This window comes from Podarcis raffonei, chromosome 2, assembly GCF_027172205.1.
Source record: "Podarcis raffonei isolate rPodRaf1 chromosome 2, rPodRaf1.pri, whole genome shotgun sequence".
NCBI lineage: Eukaryota > Metazoa > Chordata > Lepidosauria > Squamata > Lacertidae > Podarcis > Podarcis raffonei.
This window is the reverse complement of record NC_070603.1, coordinates 110,209,207-110,227,749: the sequence shown is the minus strand read 5'-3', so window position 1 is coordinate 110,227,749 and position 18,543 is coordinate 110,209,207. Positions and strand designations below refer to the sequence as shown.

The following is an 18,543-nucleotide window of genomic DNA, read 5'->3' as shown; positions in this document are numbered from 1 at the left end:
ACAGCCTCCTTCCCAGCTGTAGGGTGGGCAGAGTGGGGGGAGGCAAGCAGACTATGGAGGCCCCAGGGCTCGCCACTGCGAGGAGCTGCGACTGCCAGAGCAAGTACTGCATTTATTTATTTATATATTTAATTGCTATATTCCATGTATAAGACGACCCATGTTTTTTAACTTTAAAAATTGGGTAAAAAAACCTCGTGTTATACACCGAGAAAGACAGTAATTTGCAAAGGACTGCTCTGAATACATGGAGAAGGAAGCCCCCTGCTTGCATCTGGACCCCCTGGGAGAGGCGGTGGATCCACCCACTGCTGCCTCCTCTGTCCTCCTGCCCTGCAAACACCCTCTGCTCAGGAGAGAGGGGCAGAAAGAGCCTTCAAACCCATCTGTTTCCTCCTCCTCTGCTGCCTTTTCTTGCAGCAGCCCAGTGAGAGGGGAAAGAGCTGTTAGGAGAGCCAGAACTTACAGGGTTAAGAAGTTCTGAGTGACGTCTCACATTCTGAGGCGTGGTTTTAGAATACTGAGGGGAGTGTTTTCTGTGTCTCAGTGAGTGTGTGTTTTGCTCCGTTGCGAGAGAGCAGCGATGAGCGCATTGTCGCCAGGAGATTTATAACTGTTGTGTTTTGCTAAGGAATAGACTTAAAACAAAGATAAGGAGACAGCCTGCGTTCAGCCTGAGTTATTGCGCACACACGGCGACCCTGCTTCTGTTCCGCTGTGTTTACGTTCTGCTGGAGTCGGAGGTCCCTGGGGAAATCAGAGCCGCGCAGAGGAAGCGTGCCGGACCCCCCGGGAATGGCTCAGGTTATGGGGTCATCAGCAAACGCCTGAAGCAGAGATAAGCAACGTTCGTGCGTGTGGGAGAAGCCGGCTGAGGAGAAGACTGCAGCCAAAAGCCAGCTGAGGAGAGGCTGGAACCAGTTGGAGCTGTGCCCAGAAGGGAGCTCACTGGGAGGATCTGATCTGCTGGACCGGGAGGTGCTACTACTGTACGTAAGTAAGCTGGGCCCCGGGAGAAGATGGCAGACAGCCAGAAGTCGTCAGTCCCTTTTGATAAGGTGGACGGGAGCAAGCCCTGGGCCGCGTGGCAGGCACTGAAGAAGACAGTGGGAGCCAGGCCAGAGGGGGCTGAGAGTTGCTCTGAGGAGGCACCAAGCCCAGGAGGGGCTGAGGGACGCCCAGAAAGCCCAGAGGGGGCTGGGACTGTGTTGGGAAGCTATTGCAATGCCTCAACACAAGAGCTGTATGCTGGAGAACGGCTGAGAGAAGAGAAGAGAGTTGCAGTGGCAATCTGTTCCACTGGGAACTTTGCACCTGAGAGTGGGGGTGCAGGCCATTCCAAGGGTCTTGAGAGTGCCCAGGCTGTTCGGCAGGAGCTGGAGGGGGTTTGCAGAGAAACCACAGCAGAAGCCAAAAGCCACGTCCCCAAAATCAGAAAAGCCTCAAGGAGCGCTGCTGGAAAGGTTGGGGGGGCAGAGAAGACCAAAGGCAAGTTTGCAAAGTTTTCCACTCGGCGTTGTTTTGTTTGCAATTCTTCTGACCATCTGTGTCGCAGCTGCCCTCAGAGAGCAAGGGAGACAGGGCAGGATGTGTCCAAAGTTGCTTCCCATGGGAACCAACCGGGTTTCCATGGCAACCAGTCCAGAAGAGGAGGCAGGCGTGGGAGACCGCAGCATGCTCCAGAGGGGGAAGGAAACGCTTATCAGCTGACTGCTTCAATGGCAGTGTTGGAAAACACCTGCAGCAAAGGCCCCAAGGTCGGAGGCAGCGAGAAGTCTGTTGCTAAGGCAACAAAGAAGGACAACTCCAGTGAGGAGAGAGTGCTGCGTTGGATTGTGGACTCTGCTACCAACGCCCATTTGGTCGCAGAGACACCTGGTGTCGAGATAAGGAACTGCAGAGCTGTTTCAGCTGGGAAAACACTGTGCTTTGCTGATCATTCACAGAGACGTGTGACCCATATGGGGACCTTGTTTGTCTCTTTCTTACAGGCGCAGCTGGAAGTCTACGTGTCGCCGGGAATAAATCATTGTCTTTTATCTGTACCTTGTCTCTTACAGGAGGGATTTGTGGTGTGTTTTGAGAAAAATGTTTGTACAATTTCCAGAGGGGGGACGCAGCTAGCACGTATTGAGAAGAATCAGAACAACCTCTTTGTTCTGGAAACACCTCTGGAGGGTGAGGGGAATGCTGGGAAAGCCACTGATCACACTCATGTGTCGTGTGCTTGCGTGTGGCACAAGAGAATGTCACATGGTTCCTGTGAAGACATTCAGATGTTATCAGAGTGCACCAAAGGGTGCCGGGTAAAAGAATGTGGTCAACCTTTGAATTGCAGAGCTTGCAGAAAAGCCAGGAACAAGGGATTTAATCATCCCAGGGTGGAGAGAGTAACCACAAAGCCTTTTGAGCTTGTACATGCAGACCTTTTTGGTATGCCACAGCCAAGTCTGGGCAAGGCCAGGTTTCTGATGGTGCTGACAGATGATTTTACGCAGAACTCATGGGCGTACACGCTGAGAACTAAGGAGGAGGCAACACAACTGATCAAAGATTGGATTGCTGAGGTGGAACTAAGGTTCTCCACCAAGGTGCAGGGGTTCAAGTGTGACCGAGGTTCAGAGGTCACTGGGTCTGCTCTAAAGAGTTTCTTTCGCCAGAGAGGGATACGTCACAAGGTGACTTCTCAGGAGAGTGGCGTGGCAGAGCTTAGGAGTAAAGCTCTGGTTCAAGCATCAGAGATTCTACTATGTGACTCTGGTTTGCCTCAAAGTTTTTGGGGGGAGGCGGTAAAGACAGCCAATTTCACGATGAACAGGTGCTACAATTCAGTGGTAGGTGACACCCCGTATTTCCTGCTTCATCGAAAGAGGCCGCTTGTGCATTTCTTTCGTGCTTTCGGTAGCAGAGCCATGGTGCCTGTACCAAAGTTTCAGCAGCAGGAGGGTGGCCCAAGGTACCAGGAAATGATCTTCTGTGGGTATGAACCTACGACAAAGGGATGGAGGTTTGCATATCCAGAAGGTGATCAGACCAAGCTTCTGGTCAGTAAACAGGCTGAGTTCTTTGAGCAGGATGGTTGGGCAAGGCGCAAAGCGAGCTCTGACGTTCACTCAGATTGTCTGTCTGACTCTGAGGAGGAGGGAGAGCCAGAGCCTGAACCTGCTGGTGGAGACCAGGTCCCTGAACAGAGTAGGGCGTCTCCACAGGTTGTTAAAAGAGTGTCCAAGAGTGAGCCCTCATCTCCTGTCCGCACAATGGAGAAAGCTCACAGACGTGTCAAGTCAGAGGGGGAATCTTCTGATGAGGAAGACGCACTTGCTGGCCCCAGTGGGTCAGAAGGAGCACCCCAGTTTGTGCCCAGGCGGTCATCTCGGGTAACAAAGGGAATTCCGCCTGAGAGGTTTCAGGTCACCAATGCGTGGGTTGGTTTCGCACAGTGCGAACCTGGGAGTTTTGAGGAGGTTCAACAGTTGCCTGAGACAGAAGCCAGGAAGGGGCAAGAGGCAATGGGAAAGGAGTTGAACTCAAAGAGGTCTGTAGATGTGTCCTCACACTGTCCCTCAGGATGCGAGACGAGAGGAGGTGTTAGGAGAGCCAGAACTTACAGGGTTAAGAAGTTCTGAGTGACGTCTCACATTCTGAGGCGTGGTTTTAGAATACTGAAAGGGAGTGTTTTCTGTGTCTCAGTGAGTGTGTGTTTTGCTCCGTTGCGAGAGAGCAGCGATGAGCGCATTGTCGCCAGGAGATTTATAACTGTTGTGTTTTGCTAAGGAATAAAGACTTAAAACAAAGATAAGGAGACAGCCTGCGTTCAGCCTGAGTTATTGCGCACACACGGCGACCCTGCTTCTGTTCCGCTGTGTTTACGTTCTGCTGGAGTCGGAGGTCCCTGGGGAAATCAGAGCCGCGCAGAGGAAGCGTGCCGGACCCCCCGGGAATGGCTCAGGAGCCGCAGCACCTGGTTCACTTCAGATACACACAAGGTTTACTGGGATTGTGAAAGAACAAGACCCCTGCCTTCCATACGGTGGGAGTGGGGTGGCTTAAAAGTGGGGGAGAGACCTCCTCCTCCTGTCCTTTTGGGAAACAGGAGCCTTTGCCATTAGTAAACAACTTAGATGGCAAGTTCACGAGAGAAGCACTTTGGAGCACTGCTTGCTCATACTAGGTGTTCTGTGTGTGCTTCGACCTCGAGGACAACATACATATTTACATGACATGATTTCTTAAAGAGGACATTTCTTTAAAATCGAAGGCAATTTCTACAAAAGACTTCAATATTTGGTTGTTTTGGGTGTTTTTTATTTTGTTGGAAGCCGCCAAGAGGGGCTGGGGAAACCCAGACAATGGGCAGGGTATTATTATTATTATTATTAATAATAATAATATTATGAGCCTGGCCAGCAATACCCAACCCTCTGCCCTCCTTCCATGCAATTCCCTTTGCACCACATCCGTGCAGGAAGAAGCCTCTCTCTCTTTCCACAGCGTAACCCCCCTACTCCACCTTCAAAGCCCCCATTAAAAAGAAGAACTCCCTTTCCTCCTTCCTCTTCCCCCATCCAGAACTTGTACAGGCCGCCTCTTCCCGTCCCGGGGCTTCTCATCATGGACCCCCACCCCCTTGCCAAGCCCCTTCCCTCCTTCTCCACCACTGGTTTGCACTCACCTGAAATCCCGCAGCGGGGGCGGGAAAGGGAGCCCCCGCCTGGGAGGCAGGGAGGGACCCTGCTTAATTAGGAGGCTTAATTCGGAAGCAGCCGCCTCCTCTGCATCTACACAAAGCAGCTGCACTTCCCACCCTCCCAACAGCACACTTTGCAAGCCCTGTCTTTATCTCCCATTTAACATACTTTCACCCCACAGGAGAGTTATGAGGTGATAGTGACAGCTCTTGCCTGTTCTGCCTTCTAAAGGAGAACTTCTCTTCTCCTCTTTGTTGCACACAGAGGCACAACTCATCTGCAGCTGCTGGCCTGCAAATACTGGCGAAGGTGCGCAGCCCACCCGAAGCCACCACACCCGCCACGCGTGCAGGCAAGAGACTAACCGCCAGTCCAGGAGCTTCCAAACGCCTCCTGGCCCCCCCCCCTGCGCCCAGCCAACACCCCACATGGTGGGGCCACCTTGGCTGCTGCCCAATGACAGGAGGGGGGAGGGCAAGGCTTAGCAGGCCAGGCTGCCCAGATACCTCCCGGGTGAGCGAGGGAACGAGCAGAACCCTGCCCAGGGCTCAGGCGGGCGCTGGAGGCTGTGCCTAAAGAGCCCACTTTGCCGGGGAAGATGGCGCTAGGAAGGAGAAGGGAGGGTTATAAGGTATAATTTTAATTTTCAATATAGAAGGTGTATGAAATTATAAGTAAAAGAAATGAATATGCTCCAAATTAAGAAAACACCCCTCAGCACTACCTGTGTATAAGACGAGTCCCAATTTTAAACCTATTCTTTGGGTAAAAAAAGACATCTAGTCTTATACAAAGAAAAATACGGTAATTTGAATTTTTGATTATGCTAAAATTTGTTATAAAATCTGAATGGTTGGGGTATAAATATTATTATTATTGTTATTTCATTCTTAACAAAATTAGATGCTGCAAAAGAAGAGATTCGTGAAGACGTTAATGCTTTAAGCCAAACATATCCTGAAGATGTGGACATGAACCTTGTTGGAGAACTCAACCATTTTCATCAGTACGTTAAAAAGTGAAAGCCATGCAGGACATCGGTCATAACATTATGTTCGCTGATTGGGAAAAGTTGTGGACCACCGGGTTGAAGTTTACGGCGTGTAACGCCCTAAGAGAAAATATAATGAAAATGATTTATAGGTGGTACATAACCCCAGTCAAGCTTGCAAAGATCTACCATTTGCCTGATAATAAATGCTGGAAATGTAAAGAAAAGGAAGGTACATTCTTTCACCTCTGGTGGACGTGCCCGAAGATTAAGGCATTCTGGGAAATGATTTATAATGAACTGAAAAAGGTATTTAAATATACTTTCCCCAAGAAACCAGAGGCCTTTCTCTTGGGTATTGTCGGCCAGGGGGTGCTAAAGACAGATACAACTTTTTTTATGTATGCTACAACAGCAGCTAGAATACTTATTGCAAAGTACTGGAAGACACAGGATCTACCCACACTGGAAGAATGGCAGATGAAGGTGATGGACTACATGGGTTTGGCAGAAATGACGAGCAGAATCCGAGACCAGGGAAGAGAAGCGGCGGAAGAGGAATGGAAGAAGTTTAAGGATTACTTAAAGAAATACTATAAAATTAATGACAGTTAGAATGATGTTGGGCTTAAAATAAATGGTTACTATTAGTAATGGTTAAGACAGAGAGAATAAGGATGATTAACATAAATTTATAATAAAATAAGGGAAGATTCGCTGAATAATTGTAAGAACTTGGAATACAGAAACGGGAAGCAAGAGGAAGTCGAGGAAGTAAGGTTTAAGAAATTAGGACATGAAATGGTACTTGTTTTTTGTTCTGTTAACGTGTGTTGTTTGTTTTTGTATGTTTGGTTTGTGTTAATATAAAAGTTGTTTAATAAAAAATATTATAAAAAAAAAAAGTGAAAGCCATGAACATGATAATCTGACACATCAGGATCTGTACCAAGTAATATTTAATGACCATGTCCTTCATGGACCACTGCCTTGTCATGGCAAAGGGGCTTGAATAACTCAGAGACGCTATGAGCTATGCCGTGCATGACCACCCAAGACAGACAGGTCAAAGTGGAGAGTTTTAACTAAACGTGATCCACCTGGAGCAGGAACCAGCAAGCCATGCCAGTATCCCTGCCGAGTCGTATAAAAGTTATGACGCTGGAAGATGAACCCCTCAGGTCGGAAGGCATCCAACATGCTACTGAGGAAGAGCGGAGAACAAGTACATGTAGATCCAGAGCTGATGAAGCAGCTGGGCCAAAGCCGAAAGGTCACTCACTTGCGGATGTGCCTGGAAGTGAAAGGAAAGTCTAACGGTGCAAAGAAAAATATTGCATAGGAACCTGGAATGTAAGATCCATGAACCATGGTAAGCTGGATGTGGTTAAAAATGAGATGGCAAGAATGAATATTGACATCCTGGGCATCAGTGAACTAAAATGGACGGGAATGGAGATCTGTTCAAGAAAATTGGAGATATGAAAGGAACATTTTGTGCAAAGATTACCATAATAAAGGACAAAAGTGGTAAGGACCTAACAGAAGCAGAAGACATCAAGGTTATGCTTAAAATTCTACAAGGAGACCAAACATGTGCTGGATTAGGGAGAAAGCTAGAGAGTTCCAGAAAAACATCTACTTCTGCTTCATTGACTACACAAAAGCCTTTGACTGCGTGGACCACAGCAAATTATGGCAAGTTCTTAAAAGAAATGGGAGTGCCTGACCACCTCATCTGTCTCCAGAGAAATCTCTATGTGGGACAAGAAGCAACAGTTAGAACTGGATATGGAACAACTGATCGGCTAAAAATTGGGAAAGGAGTACGACAAGGCTGTATATTGTCTCCCTGCTTATTTAACTTATATGCAGAGGACGAGATGGTTGGACAGTGCTCTCAAAGCTACTAACATGAGTTTGACCAAACTGCGGGAGGCAATGGAAGACAGGACTGCCTGGCGTGCTTCTCGTCCATGGGGTCACAAAGAGTCGGACATGACTAACCGACTAAACAACAACAAATGTCCAATCAGCATTCCCTAATGTAGAAGCAATTCTGAGAATGTTCCTTTGAATGATGATTGCAAACTGCCATTTGTAAAGATCCGTTTCTCAGCTGAAGAGGATAAAAAAGTGACAAGCTATGCAGTTTATCATTTGATGATATCCTCAGTGACTTTGCTTTAGCAAAGGCAAGAAGGAAAATACTGTAATATAGATCATGTTTGTGTCTGGTTTGTATACACAGTACACAATGAATCATGATAAAATTATACAGTTGAATGGGTATTGGGTAGATGCATTAATATAATTAGTCGTGTAAAATAACTTTTTGATGTACAGGTGTGTATAGTACAGTGGTACCTCGGGTTAAGAACTTAATTCGTTCTGGAGGTCCGTTCTTAACCTGAAACTGTTCTTAACCTGAGGTAACACTTTACCTAATGGGGTCTCCCACTGCCACCGCTGCACAATTTCTGTTCTCAACCTGAAGAAAGTTCTTAACCCGAGGTACTATTTCTGGGTTAGCAGAGTCTGTAACCTGAAGCGTCTGTAACCCGAGGCACCACTGTATTGGTATTATTTATGAATGAGAAATATTACTAGAAATACCATCTTTTACACTCACTAAGTGTAACAGGGTACAAAGGTCTGCTGTCCCAATGAACAGTGTGGACTACTATGGTGATATTGATACTACATAAAAAAATGCATTGCATTAACTACAATTCCATTGTACAGGTTATAACACTTAATTTCATATTAATAAAGCTATTTATAATTATTAGTAGTCCGCACCGTATATTTACACCTATTATAATTTCAAGTTATAGCCAGTTTCTAGGACTAGATCATGATTCTTTGTAAACTGTGTTTCTAAAGGAACTTTTGTTATTGCCAAATGCCAATGTGTTTGCATTAAGTTTGTTATGAACAACAAAATCATTTTAAGTTAGAGCTTAATAATTATTTCACTATTAATATACTTAATTGTATTTCACTATTAATATACTTCATAATTGTATTTCAGTTCAACAATTACCTTGAGAAAATACATACTCTTTTATGTGCAAATGGTTTTAGATACCTATTAGGTCCATAAATTACCATACTGACTATATTCAACACAAAAAACAGCGACAAATAGTTGTTGACAAAGAACAGCTGGACATATAAAGGGCCCCATGACCTCCAGTAGTTTAGGGCCTCATCAAACCTCAATCCGGCCCCGCCCCCACTACTTTATGCAAGGAGTTTAAGGAACAAAGAGCTCTTTGGAGAAGGCCTCACCCCTTCCTTCTTCCTGCCAGGCCCCCCCTGCCTTTGTTTTCCTCTCCATCTTTTCCTCTTTCTCCCTCTGCCATCCAGCAATCCATGTCCCCATCTCCTCTACAAAACGGAAGACTTGGATGTTTTTGGTGTTTCTTATTTTGTTGGAAGCCGCACAGAGTGGCTGGGGAAATCCAGAAAATGAGGGGGGGGGGTATAAATATCAGATTATTACTACTATGGCGAGGCTGGTCTGCAATACCCAACCCTCTACCCTTTCCCGCCTCCTTCCCTGCAACTCCCTTTGCACCAGATCCGGGCAGGCGGAAGCTTCTCTCTTTCCACAGTGGAAACCCCTCCCCCCTCCACCTTCAAGGCCCCATTAAGAGAAACAGCTCCCTTTCCTCCCTTCTCTTCTTCTCCCCGTCCCGGGGCTTCATCCTGGACCCCCACCCCTTGCCAAGCCCCTTCCCTCCTTCCCCGCCGCTGGCTTTGCACTCACCCGAAATTCTGGCAGCAGCAGCGACCCTGGGCAGCCGGGCAGGAATGGGAGCCCCCTCCTGGGAGGCAGGATATTTCCGGGGGATACTTGTGAGGGGAAAACCTTGCAGTAGCCAGCCAATGGGGAGAGAAGGGGGGGAACCTGGGCTTCCAGTTGAAGGAACATATGCTCGTTGCCTTAAAGATTAAAGGCAGAGAGTGGAAGCTGCTAGAGGGGAAGGTACTGCTGCTCATACTGACTTTGGAAAGGGGGCGTGGCTTAAGCAGCACAGCTGGCCCCACGTCTCGGGGTGCAGCAAGCTTTGGGGGGTGGGGGTTGTGCAATGCAATGCAATACCCATGGAACTGGGGTTGGGGGTAGAGAGAGAGCAGGCAGGGAAGCGGTGGGTCAAGTGTGGGGGTATTGCAGCTGATTCATCCTCGTTGCAAAGAAGAGACATGGCCTCTCCCTGAAGGTTTTCTCTCTCTCTCTCTCTCTCTCTCTCACACACACACACACACACACACACACAAACAGAAAAACTTTCGTCTGCATGCACACACAGATCCCACGAAGAGCCCTGTAGTTTGATCAAACCCATCTAGTCCCGCACCCTGTTAGAATCATAGAATCGCAGAGATGGAAGGGGACCCTGAGAGTCATCTAGTCCAACCCCCTGCAATGCAGGAATCTCAGCACTGTCTCCTCATGGTGGCCAAGTCTGCAAGGAGCCCAAGAGCATCTCTCCCCTTCAGCGGCTTCCGGGAACTGCTATTCAGTTAAGCATAAGAATAATAATATTGTAACAACAACATTATTTACACCTGCTCATCTGGCTGGGTTTCCCCAGCTACTAGGGCAGCTCCCAACAGAATATTTTTTAAAAACTAATGAAACATCAAACATTAAAACTTATCCATACAGGGCTGCCTTCAGATGTCTTATAAAGAAGCAGGATCAGGAAGTTCTTAATGTCTGATAATAAAAATAAAAATAAAAATGATAATGATAATGATAATGATAAATTTTATTTATACCCCACCCTCCCTGGCCAGAGCCGGGCAACACAAGTAAAATTGCAGTAAAAACATAATGGGGGGGAACCAATTTAAAATACAGATAAAAATGCAATTTAAAATGCAGCCTCATTTTAAAAGTAGCCCATAAATCAAAACCATAAGGGGAGGGAAACATAAAGGTCAGACTGAGTCCAAACCAAAGGCCGGGTGGAACAGCTCTGTCTTGCAGGCCCTGCAGAAAGATGTCAAGTCCCGCAGGGCCCTAGTCTCTTGTGGCAGAGCGTTCCACCAAGTTGGGGCCAGTACTGAAAAGGCCCTGGCCCTAGTTGAGACCAATCTAACCACCTTGAGACCCAGGACCTCCAAAATGTTGTCATTTGCAGACCTTAAGGTCCTCCGCAGGGCATACCAGGAGAGGCGGTCCCATAGGTAAGTGGGTCCTAGGCCGCATAGGGCTTTAAAGGTCAAAACCAGCACCTTAAACCTGACCCTGTACTCCACCGGGAGCCAGTGCAGTTGGTAAAGCACTGGAGCCTCGCCGCGGCATTCTGCACCCGCTGGAGTTTCTGGGTCAGCTTCAAGGGCAGCCCCACATAGAGTGAGTTACAATAATCAAGCCTGGAGGTGACTGTTGCATGGATCACTGTGGCCAGATCAGGGCGAGAAAGGTAAGGGACCAACTGCTTTAATACGGTGGAGATGGAAAAACGCCACCTTTGCTGTGGCTGCAACCTGTGCCTCTATGGAAAGGGAGGCGTCAAAGGTTACACCCAAGCTCTTGACAGAAGGCGCTGGCACTAATTGAGCCCCCGCAAGAGATGGGATTTGGGCCCCCAATCCCATGTTGTCCCGACCCAGCCAGAAGACCTCTGTCTTCGGAGGATTTAACTTCAACCGGCTCCCACGCAGCCATCCAGCCACAGCTTCCAAGCATCTGGTCAGTGTGTCCGATGCCATACGGGCCAGTCTTGACAGACTCTGGGGTTGTGCGCCCATCTCACTTAAGAGGCCAGGGGCCAGCGCTGTCCGGAGACACTTCCAGGTCACGTGGCCAGCGTGACAAAGCTGCATCTGGCGAGCCAGCGCAGCACACGGAAACGCCGTTTACCTTCCCGCCAGTAAGTGGGAAGTATTTACTTGCACCTGGGGGTGCTTTTGAACTGCTAGGTTGGCAGGCGCTGGGACCGAGCAACGGGAGCACACCCCGCCGCGGGGATTCGAACCGCCGACCTTTCGATCGGCAAGCGCTAGGCGCTGAGGCTTTTACCCACAGCGCCACCCGCATCCCTGAAGGGGTACTAGAGTGATTTAAATGTGGCGTGGATGTGGCCCTCGAGGGAGAAGGCAAGCAATCAGAAGGTAAGTGGGAACACAATGGAGCCCACGGGGGCCATTTTGCTCAGCAGCCTCCAGTTTTGTGTTCCTCACAGGGCAACACAGCACTCGTCCCCACTGCCTGTCTTCTGAGATCTGGGACCATTCCCAAGGGCAGCTTGTGACACAGCATTGTAGGGCAAGGCTGTTTCAAGGGAAGGTGGGAAAATGCATTTCTGCCACATAGCAGCCTGGATAATTTGTAGAGTGAGCTGTGAGTTTTTTCCCTTTTTCTCTTCAGCGATGTCTCCCAAATACATTTCTGTTCCAAGCAAGCAATCAGAATTCATTGCCCGTCCTCTTGCAAACAAGGCCTTGAGAAAGATTCTTGTCAAGATGGCGGTCTGGCAGTGGATCACCTGCCACTCAGACCCATATATACCTCCATGGGGTTAACTCGCCCCCACCCATCAGAATTAATGAGAAAAAAATCATGATGATTTATGTGATCTTTGAATCAAATACATTTACAGGCAAAAGCAGGCTGTGGGGGGCAGGGGTTGATTCTAGGATTAAGTCTCCTGGGTCTACCTAGCAATGGTTGATCTTTGCCTTAATTTGTAACTCAATGCCTTGAACATCCCACTGGCATTTCTTTTTAAATGCTTATAATGTTTTATTGCAGATTTTTTATTATTATTTTGGTATCTCATTGTTAACAAAGTATTTTTATACATATGAAGAGCAGATCTTGGATTGACAACCCCATGTTGGATATCCCTGCTCGAAACTTTTTTTATTTAATTTCTATTCCACTTTATATTTTCAAGAAAAGGACTTCCGGGTTGGCGCCATCGTCTAATGGCGGCTTCCCTCCGAGCTCCGGAGGGAATCTGCTCAACAGGGGTCGGGTCCTGCCGCGGCGGTGACGCGGGGACCCTTAGAAACCACAGGCGCTGAAGCCTGTGGACCTGGTGACTCGGTGGGCACCATTTGCGCCCCCCCGACCCGCAAAGAAGCCTTTTTAAAGGCTTCGGAACGGGGGACGGAGGGAGGCGTGGTGCTGAGAGTTCGACTGCTTCCCCTGCTGAGTGAAGCCGCATGCCATGGATGGAGAGCGCTAACTTCTTCCTTTGAACATTTGGATCAAAAGTAACGACCCGTGAGTAACACGGTAATTGGACTTAAAAGGGAAATTTATTTCTGGGAATTCGGCATGATCGGGCAAGGTGTTTAAAAGGAAGTCAGCCTACCCGCCTTGTAAACATCGTAAAGCAAGGATTTTATTACTAAGGTTGTGAGAATGCCTTTCTTTTTGTGGAAAAGAGCAATTAACTTTATATTGGGCCAATTTAAGTGACTGTGCTGGAGGATAAGAGCTAACATTGAGAACGGAATTCACCCCTCCCCCAAAACCCGGGAGCGATCGGGGAGAGACCCTGCGGAAGAGGTTTATAGATTTTGACAGCTGTCAAACTAGCTGTCAAAGTTGGGGGGGAAAAAGGAGAACTGTGTCTCTGCTGTCTTTGCTGGTTACATTTGATACAATTTGGTAACAAATTGTTAAAAATAAAGAAGAAAAGGTAAATTTGGCATTAAGTAACTAGAATCCCTCTAGAGGGGGTTCAGGACATTACAAAAATGGCTTTAAGTGGAAAAATACTGGCTGAACTGGAAAAGACCTTCCGTCTCTTGGGAAAACTACAGGAGCAGACAAATGTTTTGACTATGAATGTAATAACAATGAAGGGAACAGTAAATAAATAAACTTGGAAAGGATATGATTCAAGCTCCTGCAGATGAACAGGGAAGTGTTGTTACTGATCCAAAAATCCTTACAGCCAAACAGGACAAAGAATCTGAGTCATTTGAGGTGCCGTTTAAAGAGGAACATGAGAAAGAAGGAGGTGCTGTGATGCTGCAGACTAAAGAGAGCCAGAGGCCTGTTAAGTTGGAAATAATGGAAAATAAGAACATGACGATGAAAGTTTGGTTGGAAGTGAAGAATGGAAATTGGAGAGATCTCCTCTTATGGGGATCTGAAGACATATGGAATATAAATATGGCCAATGTAGAATTTGGAGCCTTTGGGACATTTGGACTTATGAGAAGAAAGAAACAAGATTTTGGCTCCATTGTTAAATATGGAGGTCTGGCTGGAAGAAATATGGACCTTATTGGAACAGAGCCTCTTCGAGATTCGGAATTTAAAATAAAGGACTATCAAGAAAACCGGCAGAGAGAAATTGAGAGAGGGTTAAGTGCCTCGGATGTGAGATCGCCAGGCTGATTTCGGATGGACTGATGGACTTTGGTTGGGGATCGAAACCGGGAAAGGGGGTGATAGGGATCCAAAGGGTGTAAAAATATAATTCTGTTTTAATTAAGTTGGTTTTTGCCACTAACATAAAAATGGGGATTTTGGGGAGAGATTTAGGGCCGACCTTAGTAAAAGATTGTTAAGAATAAGTGTTGGTGTATAAAGACTGAGATTTTTAAGTTAAAATAGGTTAATTAAATTGATGGGGGAATTTAGGAAAAGTATTTTAAGAATAAGTTTTGAAATATAAAGATTGAGGTTTAGAAGTTAAAATTGATTAAGTAAATTGAATTAGAGGAAATAAGGTAAAGTGGGGGGGACAAAAATTGCTGAGCTAAAAATTGGAATTGGAATACAAGAAGGGCAGGTGTGGGGAAGTCAAGGAAATTGGGTATGGAATGTAATTAAGGTAAATTTTTTCAACTGTTGTTTTTTCTTCTTTTCTTTTTTTCTTTCTTTTTTTCTTTTCTGTTTTTCTTTTATACTTTTTTTGGGAAAATTTAATAAACATAATTTAAAAATATATATATATATTTTCAAGAAAAACCTCAAAGCGGTTCACAGCATATTAAATCAATAAAACATAAATAAAACAACCTGAAAAATGTGAAATATAGAATATACAGTCAAAGCAACATAACAAAAAAAATATTATCTTAAAGATTTCAAAATAAAACAGTACAAAGCTTGACGACAGAATTCATATTTAACATAGTAGAGCTGGGCTTCTTGGCCCCACCCCTTTGGCCAGGTGGAAAAGACCTTGCAGGGAGTGGTGGACTTTACACCTCACAACCGGGCGATGTTCCTCCGGCCTCATGAGCAGCCTCTTTAATGGGACCCAAGTGTGTTTAAGGTTGCAATTAACTTAATCTTCCCTAGATCTACTTTCAGCAGAAGCATGTGCCATTCCCACTGCCCATCTTCAAACTCAGAGTAGCAAGCACATGTATCCTGTAGGTGCGCTTGGCTCTTCCTGTTCAGCGTCACTAAAACTCTCCTCCCCCCCACCCCCTCTCACGAAACGACAGCCTCCTTTTAAGCAACCTGACAGTTATTTGCTATTCCTCCACCATTGCTCTCACAGTGCATGTGCGATACACACGCTTCGCTCTAGGGCCTCCTGAAGCATCTTACACGCCGAGACAAAGGGACGCTCTCCTGCTAAATGCACGCTCACTGATTACAGGCGCGTACTCGGGAGAAACACGAACAAGCCTTGCACGGAAAAAGCATCCCCTCTACTTCTCTACCCTTCTCTCCCCCCTCCCCCCCGGCCTAGTCCCACACTTTCTCCCCTAAACCAAAACCTAACCAGGGACCCAGCTGAGGAGAGCTGCACCAAGGCATTTGTGGGAAAATCCCCCTCCCCGGATTCTTCCCGGGAGCAGGAGGACTGCATAGATTTGGAAAAGTGATTTGCAGAGGAACATAGTTCAGAAGGCAGAAGCTGGGAAATACTGGATGGGGAACAGCTTGCAGAAGAAACTCTGGAGGGGGGGGGAGAGTTAACAGATTCACTGTCTCTGGAAAGCATCCATCCGCTCTCCCCAAGGTCAAGGAGAGCAGCGAAAGTGGCAGGACAGAAAGTACAGAGGGAACTAGCTCAGATTACGAGACGCAGAAGTGGCAGGGGTGACTAGGGATGTGAGGGACTGGACCTCTTCATTCGGAGCACCGCCATTCCTAGAAGACGGGTTCTTTGTCCCCTTGCTGGGATCATTAAAGTTTCTAACTGGTAAGAAGTCTCCTTTTCCCTTGTTCTGCTTATCTACGACCAAGGGGAAGGAAGGCAATTCCCTGAAGCCTGACAGATGCTGATCCACAAGACAAGGGCAGCGCATCATTTTGGCAGTGATGGGTGGAGTCAAAACTCAACAGATTCATCACATGCCTTAAGCATTCCAGATTCACACTCTCCCCCTGGATAATCTAGCAACAACTTGCACCTTCTTTTGTACATCAAGTATATGTGACCTTCATGACTTTAATACATATATATGTGTATACAAATTTAAATACAAACACCAAAACATCACACGGGTTCCATGTATTTAAAATTGATTTCTACCTTTATGAGTTTCTTGACGTAAATTAAATAGTGAACATTGAGTGCAAAGTTGCATGCATTTATATGGTTTTTAACCTGTGTGAATTTGCTTAGGAATATTAAGGTCTCCACTCCGTCTTAAGCTCGTTCCACATTTCCTACATCTGTGGTTTCCCCCCTGTGTGAGTTAGCTGATGTTTCCTAAGGCCTCCACTTTGACAAAAGCTCTTTCCACACTCCATACAATTAAATGGTTTCTCCGTGTGAGTTTGTTGATGTATTCTAAGGTCTCCACTACGACTGAAGCTCTTTCCATATTCCATGCATTTAAATGGTTTCTCCCCTGTGTGAGTTCGGTGATGTATTCTAAGGGCTCCACTTTGACTGAAGCTTTTTCCACATTCAATGCATTTAAATGGTTTCTCCCCTATGTGAGTTAGTTGATGTGTTCTAAGGTTTCCACTTTGACTGAAGCTCTTTCCACATTCAAGACATTTAAATGGTTTATGCCCCGTGTGAGTTTGTTGATGTATTCTAAGTTTTCCACTTTGACTGAAGCTCTTTCCACATTCAATACATTTCAATAGTTTCTCCCCCATGTGAATTTGTTGATGTATTCTAAGTGTCCCACTTTGACTGAAGCTCTTTCCACATTCAAGACATTTAAATGGTTTCTCCCCTGTGTGAGTTCGTTGGTGTATTCTAAGGTGACCACTACGACTGCAGCTCTTTCCACATTCAATACATTTAAACCGTTTCTCTCCCGTGTGAGTTTGTTGATGTCTTCTAAGGTCTCCACTACGACTGAAACTCTTTCCACATTCAATACATTTAAATGGTTTCTCCCCTGTGTGAGTTTGTTGATGTCTTCTAAGGTCTCCACTACGACTGAAACTCTTTCCACATTCAATACATTTAAATGGTTTCTCCCCTGTGTGAGTTTGTTGATGTATTCTAAGGTCTCCATTTTGACCAAAGCTCTTTCCACATTCAATACATTTAAATGGTTTCTCCCCCGTGTGAGTTCGTTGATGTATTCTAAGTTTACCACTTTGAGTGAAGCTTTTTCCGCACTCCATGCATTCAAACGGTTTCTCCCCCGTGTTAATTCGTCGGTGTATCCTCATTCTTCCACAGTGACTAAAGCACATTCCACATGGCTTCTCTGCTCTTCCCACTGATTTCACAGACCTCTACGTAGAATTCTGACCATCATCTTCCTCCCCTGTTTGGGGCAGAGAGAGAATCCTGTTAGACTTTTAGGAAAGACAAGAAAGGAACTGAACACACGTCAATCCCCATGTGCACCTTCTCCATATTCCAAATTTTTAGGAATGCAGATGAGATAATGGCAAGAGAAACCCATGATCACTCCATTCACACTTAAGAAAGCACCATCATTTTATAGTAGATATCTACGGTGGAACTGGCTTATAAGACACATTTCTGTCTTTTTCTTTTTCAAGTGAGGAAATGATCACAGGCTCCAATAGCAGTCTCTCCCATGAGTAAGAAGTAAAACCGAAGTGTTCTTATGCCACGTGTAAGTGTAAAATTATTGCAATATATTAGAACCTAATAACAGCCTGCTGCATCGGGCAAAGACCCACCTAGTCCAGCATCCTGTTCTCACAGTGGCTAAGCAGAAGCCTGTGGGAAACCAGCAAGCAACATTTCAGCTTAAGAGCCCTCTGCCCTCCTGTGCTTTCCAGAAAATAGTATTAAGAAGCATTATTGCCTAGGACTACGAGGGCAGAGCACAGAAATCAGCTTAATCCCTTTTTTCAAGATATCTAAGTTGCTGGTCGTCACAGTCTCTTGTAGGGTGGAAGTCCATAGATTAACTATGCTTCTGTTTATTCATCTTCTGCAGCCCATAAAGGCTCATAAATGTATTATGGCTTAAGCTTTTGTGAGCTACAGTCTGACATTGTGGAATCTTGACTAGGAAAGCTGGTGCCACTATAAACCCGTGAGTCTTTTTGTCGGGTTTTTGTACTTATTTTGAACTTAAGTCTTAATCTGCAAAGGACTGCTTTGAATACATGGGTGGCCCTTGAATGGAGAAGAAGAAAGCACCTTGCTTGCATCTGGATCCCCTGGGAGAGGCGGTGGATCCAGGGATTGTGAATGAACAAGACCTCTCCCGTGCGGTGGGAGTGGGGTGGGTTAAAAGTGGGGGAGAGACCTCCCCCTCCTGTCCTTTTGGGAAATAGGGAGTTTTTGCCGTGAGTAAACAACTTAGATGGCAAGTTCTCAAGAGAAGCACTTTGGAGCCCTGCTTGCTCTTTCTATGTGTGTTCTGCGTGTGCATGTGTGCTTTTGGACTTAGAAGACAACATACACTAGTGGCCAAAATTGTGGAAACCATGGAGAAAGTGTTTTTCTGGGGTTTGATGGCTCATAA

The 18,543-nt window shown here is 46.2% G+C and overlaps 2 protein-coding genes across 2 annotated transcripts in view; both read right to left on the bottom strand.

Moving 5' to 3' along the window:
- LOC128408627 (zinc finger protein 208-like) overlaps positions 1 to 17,288 on the bottom strand; it is a 75,739-nt gene extending 58,451 nt beyond the window's left edge. Inside the window, exon 1 of the mRNA XM_053378587.1 lies at positions 16,424 to 17,288. Within this exon, the coding sequence (XP_053234562.1) occupies positions 16,424 to 17,287 (864 nt within the window). The 5' untranslated portion in view covers position 17,288. The remainder of the gene's footprint in view (positions 1 to 16,423) is intronic.
- LOC128408640 (oocyte zinc finger protein XlCOF6-like) overlaps positions 1 to 18,543 on the bottom strand; it is a 96,852-nt gene that overhangs the window by 11,578 nt on the left and 66,731 nt on the right. The gene's annotated exons all lie outside the window — the stretch shown is intronic.